Raw genomic sequence first — 14,675 nt, 5'->3', positions numbered from 1 at the left:
CATGTTGAATGTGGAAAAAAATGTGACTCATTTTTTAAATAAGGTAAAACTATTATATAAAGTGTAACACTAGGTTTGAGAAGATGATGTCTTTTCTTTCTTTTAAATGAAAATAAACTCAAATTAAAGCCAGTCTTAAATATTTAACCAGACTTTTAGACTGTGACAAACAGCCACTCATGTAGTTTATATTAATGAATCAGAAAATTCAGATCTATCTTTACATTCATTAAAAATCTTAAAAATTAATAATATCATCCAAACATCCCACAATCTCAGCTTCCCTTAATAATGGTTAACCTATATTAATGTGGAATAGGACCTAAATATGCACAGGAATGAGCTAGTAAGCTTGCGAAAATGTAGATTCAATAGTATTCTGCATATCTACCCAGTTTCCAAGTGTTGCTGATATTGCTGGTCAGGAGGAATAAAGAGACATTTAGCTCAGCAGCAGCATCGATAAATGTCATTAGTAACTTTAACTGAATACAAACTCAATCTCAAGTCACAAAATAAGGTAGCTGCCAAAAAAAAAAAAAGCTAATTCAGTCTTGGGCTGCTGTGTCCTAGACAAGCAAGGTAAGATTCTGGCTGGTCAGGAATAATTATTTTTTACTCAGGTCTAGATATCAAATGAGCGTTCACCTGTAATTGGGTGTAAATGATCTAAAAACCATAACAAGGTCAATCTGACACATAACCTCCACTCCAGTCACATAGCAACGTAGACAAATACAGAAAGAGATGACCGAAAAGAAATGTCTAGGACCAAACATGACATAAATATCTTTGTGGGCCTTAGAAAAGGTACAGAAAATCCAAAGTGTTAAATGGGGCTCAAGGCATATGCTTGCTGAGTTTCACAAGCAGACGAAGGCAGTGAGAGCCAGGATTACAGACTGCATTAAATGGAACCAAAAGTACTCCACCCAGAATGAGGGTACCGTAAGACTCTCTGCTTAAGGCAGACCCTGGGGCAGGGCACTCCTGCTTCGTGCAGTGGCTTTGTTGGAAGGTATGGGGCTAGGGAAAGTTGTGTGAGCGGGGGACAAACCCACTCTCATGACCCAAGCAAGCAATCCAATGAGTCCAAGACTCAATGTGCAATATCCCAATATCAACACGGAGCAAAAGGCTCCAAACACCATTTTAAGACCAGCGTCTGAAATATTCTGCAGGTAAGGAGCAACCACAAAATTACAAAACCACTAGAGAGGATGGGAGAGAAAGTTAAAAACTGTAAATAAAGCCTTCATTCAAAATGAGCCTGCTAACAAAATTTCCCCAGAACATGAAGAAATGTAGTTCTAAAAAAGACAAATATCCAAAACAACAATCAGAATATAAAACTATGAAATATAAGGAACATCTGACAGAATGAAGAACATCTAAACTGAAAAAGGAAAGACTAGGGTATGAGAGAGTTTTCAAATACTTAGAGGATTATATGGCAAAAGAGGATTTAAACTTAAATTTTATGTGATTCCAAGGACAACCACCCTCTGCTGCCACCCTGCCAATGAAGCCTTTTCTAATAATTAGATCCCTGTGAAAATGAAATAAACTGCCAGTGGAGGGTGAGTGCCTTGGAATACTTCTAGTAGATTTAAAAAGTAATATTTATAAAGATAGCTTTAAAAAGAAAGTATAAGAGAGCCACATATTGGGTAGCTTTAACTATGTAAAACCACTAAAGTACCCAAACCAGGTCTCAATTATCTTAAGTTCAACTCTATCAAATCAACTTTGAGAAATGTTTCATATTTAGACAAGTGAGGTTTGTGAAAGTTCTGACAGATGATGTGATAAACTGATTAGGAACACTTTTTTTTTTAAGTACAATTAGTAAATAGTCATAATGAAAGTCAGGCTCCACACAGATCAAGGTGGTCCTCAGTAAAGAGAAGTTGAGTACCATAGAAGAGTGACATAAAAGATCCATGAAAATAAAGTTCACTAACGTTTTTTAAGAAGAGGAATAAAGCATTAATATTTGCATCTGACTAGAATTTGATCTAAAATAATTAAATATAATTGAAGACTTCTGGTGAGAACAAAGTAAAACTAATGGGGTAAAAATAACGCATACTTGCCTTTTTCAAAAATTTCTCAAAGCAACACGTGTAGAATTAAGCAGTACTTAAAGCATTTCAAAGTCGAGAGGTTTCAAAAAAAAGTTACATACAGACGTGGAACTTTCTAAAAGATATGCTTCTATGCTTTTTTTAATAGAGATAATCACAAGAAACAGCTAACAATAGTTATTTTGAGGAAAGGGACTAAGGGTATAAAGAAGTTTTTACTTAAATTTCTTAACCCAGTATATGCAGACTTTTTTTAAATGTCAAACGTTTTTATCTGGGTGGTGATAATCTTACCACACTGCTATTTATGGCCTCAAAATTGAAAACATATTTTTTATGAAATTAAATTCTAATCCTAAATATCTTTCTACAAACAATGTATGTTAAAAAAGATATTTCAGCATTTTTTCTCACATTTTTTGCCTTTTCAAAATTTGCAAACCTTCAGAAAGGTTGCAAAGCTAGCGTAATGAATACCAGTATGACTTTCACCAAGCTCACCAATTAACATTTTGATACACGCACATACTATCATGTATTTACATAAATAATTTTTTTGGCTGAACCCCTGAAAGTAAGTTGTAGGCATCATGGCAATTCACCCCTAAATACTTCAGCATGTAATTCCTATGAACAAGGGTTATCACACTCAAGAAGTTTAATATTGATACTATTTTCTAACATATAGTCCATATAAAAATTGCCCCAACTGTCCCAACTGTGTCCTCTGTGGCTATTTTGTTTTGATCAAGGATCATGCATGTTATGTCACTTTAGTCTCCTTCAGGCTAAACAGCTCCCAGCCTTTGTTTTTCCTATCATGATACTGACATTTTTAAAGAGTCTGGACTTTTACTTTGTAAAATATGGCTCATTTTGGAAATATGTGATTGTTTCCTCATGTTTCGATTTATGTTAAACATTTTTAGCAGGAATGCAACACAGATGATATATCCTATTCAATGTACCATACCAGGACATATCTAATATCAGTTTGTTAATCAAGTTTGATCACTTTTAGTGAAATGGGTGTCAACTTAATCACTCAAGGGGACTGCTTCTCTAAGTGGAGAATCCCTTCCACCACTTACTTACCTGGTTTTGCTCTCTTTTCTAGAGGTATTCACAAATAGCTCCTCAATCTAGACCCTAATTCTTCCCCCAGAGTAGCACAGGCAAATCCTCCATATCTCTGTGATAGTGTTTTTAAAGAACACCAAAGATATACTGAGCACGTCCAATTCAGCCCTGCTGCTCTCAGTCATAGAATATAAGCCTGACTAATCTTAAACATCAAATTAAATAGACCCTTGGGGAAAAAAAAGCAATTCAGAACCCAAAGAGTTCACATCTCAGTTACTCATAGTCAGAGCCCTGAACAAGCAACTATGCTGAAGCCCACTCATGTGGTGAGGTTGGCAACATTACTATTAGAGGAAAAGGAGTAAAAAGAGTTAATGTAGGAGATAAATGTTAACAAACAAAATCAGAGCATTAGTACACTAAAAATCTAACTGGACACTTTGCTTAAACATACACAGTAATTTATGTAGTCAATTACATCTTTCTTCTAATTACATTTCAACATTTTATTGATTAAAATAAATAAAATTACCAATAAAATCAATAAATTTACCAAATTACTGCTTTTATAAGACTGAAAATATCAATGCCAACTCACAATCTTTGATTTGAAGATATCCAGCAGACCTGATAAATGAGTGTACTGATTTGGCACTTTTCGAAGATGAACCATTTCAAAATCAGTTCGGACACCAGGACCCTGACATTCTCCCACGTACGTTCTTCGCCATTTGTGATGAATTTGCACAAAGAGTGGCACCTGGCTATAGGGCATAATTTAAAAGGAACAGACTAAGTTCACTAAACACTGAATAACTCCTAAATCTCACGTTTTTCCACTATTACGTTATTTTAATCTCAACTATTTAAAAGCACTAAACAAGGAATACTCCAGACTTATATTTAAAACAAAGTCGCTCTTAGTTCCTTTTCTCCTTACACTAATAAACTGAAGAAATTATCACTCAGTGGCACTTTGTAGTCAGAAAACTATTTTAAAATGGCTGAAAGTCATAAAAAAGCAGAATAAAAATTTTCTTGAATAAAAGCGATCCTATCATATGAGGCTTTCAAAAACCATAATAAAACTTGATTCACAGGCATTAAGCAATATAAATTAAACCCACGCTAGTGGTGAATTATTTTGTACTTTATCATTTGAAGACATAATTATCCTCCTTATTCAAAGATTTCCATAACCACAAATTAGCCTACTCACTAAAATCTATTTGTAATCTCAAAATCAATACTCGTAGCACTTTCAAAGCATTTGAAGACGTGTGCAGAGAAACAAAAAATCTGAGTTACCTGAATGCATGTTCCTAGCTGAGGCTGAACAAGGGGATGCTCTGTCATCAAGTTTTAAAATTAGATTTTGCACCAAAATTTAAATAAACTAAACATTTGGAAGCAAAATACAAAAATAGTACAATTTATTCTCCATTTTAAATATTCATGTAATATTTCAGTAAGTTTCCCTTTAGAAATGCTTTCCCTAAAGGTTTTGTTGAGTTTGTCCTTATATACCTTACTCCAATATAATAATGTACAAGTACTAATCTTAATCATAATCAAAAACCTAACAGTAATAATTTTCCCTCATAAATTATAATTTAGAATAGTTCTTAAACTCATGTCAAGGTTTTTCGAAATGTTCACCTACCAGCCAGTGTTTCCCAAAGCAACAGACACAGAACTCAGAAGAAGATTGCACTTAGATTCACTGAGAACAGCATCATTATTTGCAGCAGGGGCGATCACCACAAACTCTCGGAGTCCATACCTTAAAAAAAAAAAAAAAAATGAATAACTGCCATTAAACAGGGGAAAATGTCAGAATACAAGAATTTATTATTTGAGAAACATGAAAAAATTTCCCTGAAGGAAAGTTAGGCTTGAACTACAGGTCTTTCTTTCTTTCTTAAATGGCAATTGAATCTATAACAACCTGGATTTCCTTCATTTGGTGAAAAATTTCCATCATTTATCTCCTATTTTCTCTCTATTCTTTACAAATTAGGAGTTTACTGAAATCACGAAGAAAAAACATTAAATAACAGGTTTGTCTTAAAAGTTAGCTTTCAAAAATAAAAGATGAAAGCCAGCACTGACATCTTGAGTTAATTAACTGATAACATTAAGTCCACTTATGTGGAAAGATAAAGTTTAATAGATTCCCTAAATGTCATGAAAAGAATTATCAGCCATGATGTACTTGTGCTGAGAACACGGTTTACTCTAGTATCCTAATTAAGGAATTCTTATATTCTTTTACTCAATAACATATTAGATAGGAATCACAAAATTATCAGAAAATGGCTTACTCTTGCTACGGTATCCTACAGTAATGAAAACTTCTCATTTAGTTGACAAGTTCTTTAAAAACCACAAATTTGTAGCCAAAATTTACAAAAATGTTAAGGTCAAACTGGTGATCTTGCCTCCTGAAAATTCCTACCCTATTCACCCCCCAATGTATTTTTATTTAATAATATTTTTAATAAATTTATAAAAGGCATTACTCATTTGCCTATTTTAACCCTATGTAAACAGTTATGAATGCTTATTTTTACGAACATTCTCAAGAAATCCCCCGAAACAGCAATAAAAGAAAAAAAAAAAGATTTAAAACATTTTAGGGCTTCCCTGGTGGCGCAGTGGTTGAGAGTCCACCTGCCCATGCAGGAGACACAGGTTTGTGCCCCGGTCTGGGAAGATCCCACGTGCCGCGGAGTGGCTGGGCCTGTGAGCCATGGCCGCTGAGCCTGCGCATCTGGAGCCTGTGCTCCACAACGGGAGAGGCCACGGCAGTGAGAGGCCCGCGTACCACAAAAAAAAAAAAAAAAAAAAAAAAAAATTTTTAAAGTCCAACCCATAATCTGTTTACTGTTTAGATGACAAAATTTATTTCATCTTCTCACCTCACCTCCACCCTCCTACCCCTGAAATCAAAATTAGTTATGTAGAAGCAGCATCAAATACTGGAAAGAACCCAGAGCTGTGATTTTTAAGCTCTAAAGCTCTTTAAATACAGTTTTCTTCTTTCTTTACTTAATGTCCTTGGAAGAAAGGAAACAAAACAATATTTTGCCTTCGTATCCCCAAGCACTAGAGTGAAACCACTGCCAACAGTTTCTTGGTCATTCTTCCAGACCTATTCCATCCATCCATTTACTCATCCTATCCTCAAAAAAGATTGCATTATATATACTTTCTGTACCTTCTTTTCAAAGGTTCATCTCCCCTACTGATCAGTACTTTGTTTCCATTACCTGGAATGTTTCCCCTACACTCAACTGCCATCACAGAATAGCAATGGATTCTTTTTTTGAAGATTTATCTCAAATACCACCACGTTACCCCTGTTAAATATGCTCTCTTCTTTGATTTAGAATGTATTTTTTCTATTATTATTATTAAGAGATCAATATATACAAGTGGTTGACAGGTACATGAAAAGATGTTCAACATCACTAATCATCAGGGAAGTGTAAATCACAGCCACAATGACAAATCGCCTTATACCTTTTAGAGTGGCTATCATCAAAAAGAAAAGAAAAACAAGGGTTTCCCTGGTGGCACAGTGGTTAAGAATCCACCTGCCAATGCAAGGGACATGGGTTCGAGCCCTGGTCCGGGAAGATCCCACATGCCGCGGAGCAACTAAGCCCGTGCGCCACAACTACTGAGCCTGCTCTCTAGGGCCCACGAGCCACGATTACTGAGCCCATGTGCCACAACTACTGAAGCCTGCGTGCCTAGAGCCCATGCTCTGCAACAAGAGAAACCACTGCAGTGAGAAGCCCGCGCACCACAACAAAGAGTAGCCCTCACTCACCACAACTAGAGAAAGCCCACAAGAGGCAACGAAGACCCAATGCAGCCAAAAATAAATAAATAAAATTTTAAAAAAAGAAAAACAAGTACTGGCAAGGATATAAAAAAAGGGAACCCTGGTGGGAATATAAATTGGTGCAGCCAGCAGGAAAAACAGTATGGAGGTACCTCCAAAAAATTTTTAAACAGAGCTACCATATGATCCAGCAATTCTATTTCTGGGTGTTTATCCAAAGAAAACAAAAACTAATTCAAAAAGATATATGCACCCCTATGTTCAATGCAGCATTATTTACAATAGCCAAGATATGGAAACAACTTAAGTATCCATTGATGGATGGAATATACGATGGAATATTATTCTGTCATAGAAAAGGATGAAATCTTACCATTTGCAACAACATAGATGGACTTGAGGACATTATGCTAATTGAAACAAGTCAGACAGAGAAAGACAAAATAACATATGATCTCACTTACATATGGAATCAAAAAAAAAACCCAGAAAACAAACAAAAAAACCAAAAAAAAACACCTAGGTCATAGATACAGATAACAGATTGTTGGCTACCAGAGGTGGTGCGTGGGAGGTGTTTGAAATGGGTGAAAGGATCAAAAGGTACAAATTTCCAGTTATAAAGTAAGTCATGGCAATGTAATGTACAGCATGGTGACTATAGTTAATAATACTGTACTGCATATTTGCAAGTTGCTAAGAGAATAAATTCTAAAAGTTCTCATCACAAGAAAAAAAATTTGTAACTGTGTATGCTAACAGATAATAACAGGACTTACTATGGTGATGTTTCACAATATATACAAATACCAAATCATTATGTTGTACACCTGAAACTAATATAACATTATACATCAATTATACCTTACAAAAAAAGGTTGTTTTTATGCACACTGGCTTTGTCAAGAAACCTGATTACACTTGCTAAGCCTCCTAGTGGCAGTAACGAGGAATTAATTTTTTAAAAAAGATCAATATAAATCACTGATTTACTTTCCCTACTAGAACTACTTGAGCCTGAGACCATGCCTTCATCAAGTAAACATCAGGTGGGAGCTTTAAAAAATGAGCAAAATCAACAACAACAAAACATTAAAAAATGGACAAAGGATTTCAAAAGACATTACTCTGAAGAAGATATACAAATTGCAAATAAGCACATGAAAAGATGTAGCCAACATTACTAATTATTAGGGAAATGTAAATCAAAACCACAAGATACTACTTCACATCTATTAGAATGGCTATTATTAAAAAAGCAAAACAACACAGAAAACAAGTATTGACATGGATATGGAAAAATTAGAATGCTTGAGTATGACTGGTGGAAATGCTAAATAGTACAGCTGCTATGGAAAAGAACACAGTGGTTCTTCAAAAATTTAAAACACAGGATCCACACGTGGAACAACTCCTACAGAACACCTACTGAACGCTGGCAGAAGACCCCAGACCTCCCAAAAGGCAAGAAACTCCCCACATACCTGGGTAGGGCAAAGCGGAGAGATCCGCACACAGAGGATCGGTGCCGAGCGGCACTCACCAGCCCGAGAGGCTTGTCTGCTTGCCCGCCGGGGCGCGCAGCGCTGGAAGCTGAGGCTCGGGCTTCGGTCAGAGCGCAGGGAGAGGACTGGGGCTGGCGGCGAGAACTCAGCCTGAAGGGGGCTAATGTGCCACAGCTAGCCGGGAGGGAGTCCGGGAAAACTCTGGAGCTGCCGAAGAGGCAAGAGACTTTTTCTTCCCTCTTGGTTTCCTGGTGCGCGAGGAGAGGGGATTAAGAGCGCTGCTTAAAGGGGCTCCACGGACGGGCGCGAGTCGCGACTGAAAGCGCGGAGCCCAGTGACAGGCGTGGGACGCTGGGGCTGCTGCTGCCGCCGCCAAGAAGCCTGTGTGCGAGCGCAGGTCACTGCCCACACCGCCCTTCCGGGAGCCTGTGCAGCCCGCCACTGCCGGGGTCCCGGGATCCAGGGGCGGCTTCCCTGGGAGAACGCACGGCGCACCTCGGGCTGGTGCAACGTCACGCCGACCTCTGCCGCTGCAGGCTCGCCCCGCACTCCGTGCCCCTCCCTCCCTCCCGGCCTGAGTGAGCCAGAGTCCCCGAAGAGGCTGCTCCTTTAACCCTGTCCTATCTGAGCGAAGAACAGACGCCCTCCGGCGACCTACACGCAGAGGCGGGACCAAATCCAAAGCTGAGACCCAGGAGCTGTGAGAACAAAGAAGAGAAAGGGAAACCTCTCCCAGCAGCCTCAGAAGCAGCGGATTAAAGCTCCACAATCAACTTGATGTACCCTGCATCTGTGGAATACATGAATAGACAACACATCATCCCAAATTGAGGAGCCCGGAGTCAGTGCTGTGCCTCTGAGGTGGGAGAGCCAACTTCAGGACACTGGTCCACAAGAGACCTCCCAGCTCCACATAATATCAAACGGCGAAAATCTTCCAGAGATCTCCATCTCAACACCAGCACCCAGCTTCACTCAACGACCAGCAGGCTACAGTGCTGGACACCCTGAGCCAAACAACTAGCAAGACAGGAACACAACGCCACCCATTAGCAGAGAGGTGGCCTAAAATCATAAAAAGTCCACAGACACCCCAAAACACACCACCAGACGTGGACCTGCCCACCAGAAAGACAAGATCCAGCCTCATCCACCAGAACACAGGCACTAGTCCCCTCCACCAGGAAGCCTACACAACCCACTAAACCAACCTTAGCCACTGGGGACAGACACCAAAAACAACAGGAACTACGAACCTGCAGCCTGCAAAAAGGAGACCCCAAACACAGTAACATAAGCAAAATGAGAAGACAGAAGAACACACAGCAGGAGAAGGAGCAAGATAAAAACCCACCAGACCTAACAAATGAAGAGGTACTAGGCAGTCTATCTGAAAAAGAATTCAGAATAATGATGGTAAAGATGATCCAAGATTCTATTTCCCAGATCCAAAATCTTGGAAATAGAATAGACAAAATGCAAGAAACAGTTAACAAGGACCTAGAAGAACTAAAGATGAATCAAGCATCGATTAAAAACACAATAAATGAAATAAAAAATACTCTAGATGGGATCAATAGCAGAATAACTGAGGCAGAAGAACGGATAAGTGAGGTGGAAGATAAAATAGTGGAAATAACTGCTGCAGAGCAAAATAAAGAAAAAAGAATGAAAAGAACAGAGGACAGTCTCAGAGACCTCTGGGACGACATTAAACGCACCAACATTCGAATTATAGGGGTTCCAGAAGAAGAAGAGAAAAAGAAAGGGACTGAGAAAATATTTGAAGAGATTATAGTTGAAAACTTCCCTAATATGGGAAAGGAAATAGTTAATCAAGTCCAGGAGGCACAGAGAGTCCCATACAGAATAAATCCAAGGAGAAATACGCCAAGACACATATTAATCAAACTGTCAAAAATTAAACACAAAGAAATCATATTAAAAACAGCAAGGCAAAAACAACAAATAACACACAAGGGAATCCCCATCAGGATAACAGCTGATCTCTCAGCAGAAACTCTACAAGCCAGAAGGGAGTGGCAGGACATACTTAAAGTGATGAAGGAGAAAAACCTGCAACCAAGATTACTCTACCCAGCAAGGATCTCATTCAGATTTGATGGAGAAATTAAAACGTTTACAGACAAGCAAAAGCTGAGAGAGTTCAGCACCACCAAACCAGCTTTACAACAAATGCTAAAGGAACTTCTCTAGGCAAGAAACACAACAGAAGGAATATACCTACAATAATGAACCCAAAACAATTAAGAAAATGGGAATAGGAACATACATATCGATAATTACCTTAAATGTAAATGGACTAAATGCTCCCACCAAAAGACACAGAGTGGCTGAATGGATACAAAAACAAGACCCATCTATATGCTGTCTACAAGAGACCCACTTCAGACCTAGAGACACATACAGACTGAAAGTAAGGGGATGGAAAAAGATATTCCATGCAAATGGAAACCAAAAGAAAGCTGGAGTAGCAATTCTCATATCAGACAAAATAGACTTTAAAATAAGGACTACTAGAAGAGACAAAGAAGGACACTACATAATGATCAAGGGATCGATCCAAGAAGAAGATATAACAATTGTAAATATTTATGCACCAAACATAGGAGCACCTCAATACATAAGGCAAATACTAACAGCCATAAAAGGAGAAATCGACAGTAACACACTCATAGTAGGGGACTTTAACACCCCACTTTCACCAATGGACAGATCATCCAAAATGAAAATAAATAAGGAAACACAAGCTTTAAATGATACATTAAACAAGATGGACTTAATTGATATTTATAGGACATTCCATCCAAAAACAACAGAATACACATTTTTCTCAAGTGCTCATGGAACATTCTCCAGGATAGATCATATCTTGGGTCACAAATCAAGCCTTGGTAAATTTAAGAAAATTGAAATTGTATCAAGTATCTTTTCTGACCACAATGCTATGAGACTAGATATCAATTACAGGAAAAGAGCTGTAAAAAATACAAACACATGGAGGCTAAACAATACACTACTTAATAACGAAGTGATCACTGAAGAAATCAAAGAGGAAATTAAAAAATACCTAGAAACAAATGACAATGGAGACACGACGACCCAAAACCTATGGGATGCAGCAAAAGCAGTTCTAAGAGGGAAGTTTATAGCAATACAATCCCACCTTAAGAAACAGGAAACATCTCGAATAAACAACCTAACCTTGCACCTAAAGCAATTAGAGAAAGAAGAACAAAAACATCCCAAAGTTAGCAGAAGGAAAGAAATCATAAAAATCAGATCAGAAATAAATGAAAAAGAAATGAAGGAAACGATAGCAAAGATCAATAAAACTAAAAGCTGGTTCTTTGAGAAGATAAACAAAATTGATAAACCATTAGCCAGACTCATCAAGAAAAACAGGGAGAAAACTCAAATCAATAGAATTAGAAATGAAAAAGGAGAAGTAACAACTGACACTACAGAAATACAAAAGATCATGAGAGATTACTATAAGCAACTCTATGCCAATAAAATGGACAACCTGGAAGAAATGGACAAATTCTTAGAAATGCACAACCTGCCAAGACTGAAACAGGAAGAAATAGAAAATATGAACAGACCAATCACAAGCACTGAAATTGAAACTGTGATAAAAAATCTTCCAACAAACAAAAGCCCAGGACCAGATGGCTTCACAGGCGAATTCTATCAAGCATTTAGAGAAGAGCTAACACCTATCCTTCTCAAACTCTTCCAAAATATAGCAGAGGGAGGAACACTCCCAAACTCATTCTACGAGGCCACCATCACCTTGATACCAAAACCAGGCAAGGATGTCACAAAGAAAGAAAACTACAGGCCAATATCACTGATGAACATAGATGCAAAAATCCTCAACAAAATACTAGCAAACAGAATCCAACAGCACATTAAAAGGATCATACACCATGATCAAGTGGGGTTTATTCCAGGAATGCAAGGATTCTTCAATATACGCAAATCAATCAACGTGATACACCATATTAACAAATTGAAGGAGAAAAACCATATGATCATCTCAATAGATGCAGAGAAAGCTTTCGACAAAATTCAACACCCATTTATGATAAAAACCCTGCAGAAAGTAGGCATAGAGGGAAATTTCCTCAACATAATAAAGGCCATATATGACAAACCCACAGCCAGCATCGTCCTCAATGGTGAAAAACTGAAACCATTTCCACTAAGATCAGGAACTAGACAAGGTTGCCCACTTTCACCACTCTTATTCAACCTAGTTTTGGAAGTTTTAGCCACAGCAATCAGAGAAGAAAAGGAAATAAAAGGAATCCAAATTGGAAAAGAAGAAGTAAAGCTGTCACTGTTTGCAGATGACATGATACTATACATAGAGAATCCTAAAGATGCTACCAGAAAACTACTAGAGTTAATCAATGAATTTGGTAAAGTTGCAGGATACAAAATTAATGCACAGAAATCTCTGGCATTCCTATATACTGATGATGAAAAATCTGAAAGTGAAATCAAGGAAACACTCCCATTTACCATTGCAACAAAAAGAATAAAATATCTAGGAATAAACCTACCTAAGGAGACAAAAGACCTGTATGCAGAAAATTATAAGACACTGATGAAAGAAATTAAAGATGATACAAATAGATGGAGAGATGTACCATGTTCTTGGATTGGAAGAATCAACATTGTGAAAATGACTCTACTACCCAAAGCAATCTACAGGTTCAATGCAATCCCTATCAAACTACCACTGGCATTTTTCACAGAACTAGAACAAAAAATTTCACAATTTGTATGGAAACACAAAAGACCCCGAATAGCCAAAGCAATCTTGAGAACGAAAAATGGAGCTGGAGGAATCAGGCTCCCTGACTTCAGACTATACTACAAAGCTACAGTCATCAAGACAGTATGGTACTGGCACAAAAACAGAAAGATAGATCAATGGAACAGGATAGAAAGCCCAGAGTTAAACCCACGGACATATGGTCACCTTATCTTTGATAAAGGAGGCAGGAATGTACAGTGGAGAAAGGACAGTCTCTTCAATAAGTGGTGCTGGGAAAACTGGATAGGGACATGTAAAAGTATGAGATTAGATCACTCCCTAACACCATACACAAAAATAAGCTCAAAATGGATTAAAGACCTAAATGTAAGGCCAGACACTATCAAACTCTTAGAGGAAAACATAGGCAGAACACTCTATGACATAAATCACAGCAAGATCCTTTTTGACCCACCTCCTAGAGAAATGGAAATAAAGACAAAAATAAACACATGGGACCTAATGAAACTTAAAAGCTTTTGCACAGCAAAGGAAACCATAAACAAGACCAAAAGACAACCCTCAGAATGGGAGAAAATATTTGCAAATGAAGCAACTGACAAAGGATTAATCTCCAAAATTTATAAGCAGCTCATGCAGCTCAATAACAAAAAAACAAACAACCCAATCCAAAAATGGGCAGAAGACCTAAATAGACATTTCTCCACAGAAGATATACAGACTGCCAACAAACACATGAAAGGATGCTCAACATCTTTACTCATTAGAGAAATGCAAATCAAAACTACAATGAGATATCATCTCACACCAGTCAGAATGGCCATCATCAAAAAATCTAGAAACAATAAATGCTGGAGAGGGTGTGGAAAAAAGGGAACACTCTTGCACTGCTGGTGGGAATGTGAATTGGTACAGCCGCTATGGAGAACGGTATGGAGGTTCCTTAAAAAACTACAAATAGACCTACCATATGACCCAGCAATCCCACTACTGGGCATATACCCTGAGAAAACCATAATTCAAAAAGAGACATGTACCAAAATGTTCATAGCAGCCCTATTTACAATAGCCCGGAGATGGAAACAACCTAAGTGTCCATCATCGGATGAATGGATAAAGAAGATGTGGCACATATATACAATGGAATATTACTCAGCCATAAAAAGAAATGAAATTGAGCTATTTGTAATGAGGTGGATAGACCTAGAGTCTGTCATACAGAGTGAAGTAAGTCAGAAAGAGAAAGACAAATACTGTATGCTGACACATATATATGGAATTTAAGAAAAAAAAATGTCATGAAGAACCTAGGGGTAAGACAGGAATAAAGACACAGA

General features: G+C 37.8%; 1 protein-coding gene across 2 annotated transcripts in view; it reads right to left on the bottom strand.

Annotated features, from left to right (window-relative positions):
• RAB3GAP1 (RAB3 GTPase activating protein catalytic subunit 1) overlaps positions 1–14,675 on the bottom strand; it is a 128,234-nt gene that overhangs the window by 52,237 nt on the left and 61,322 nt on the right. For both annotated transcript variants that reach the window (XM_082631347.1, XM_082631348.1), the window contains 2 exons: positions 4,834–4,953; positions 3,769–3,934 (listed from right to left, as the gene is read on the bottom strand). In XM_082631347.1, coding sequence (XP_082487473.1) covers positions 3,769–3,934; positions 4,834–4,953 — 286 coding nt within the window. The remainder of the gene's footprint in view (positions 1–3,768; positions 3,935–4,833; positions 4,954–14,675) is intronic.

Source organism: Mesoplodon mirus (assembly GCF_964341445.2).
Source record: "Mesoplodon mirus genome assembly, chromosome: 8".
NCBI lineage: Eukaryota > Metazoa > Chordata > Mammalia > Artiodactyla > Ziphiidae > Mesoplodon > Mesoplodon mirus.
Note: the sequence above shows the minus strand (reverse complement) of the source record. Positions and strands in the feature narration are given on the sequence as shown.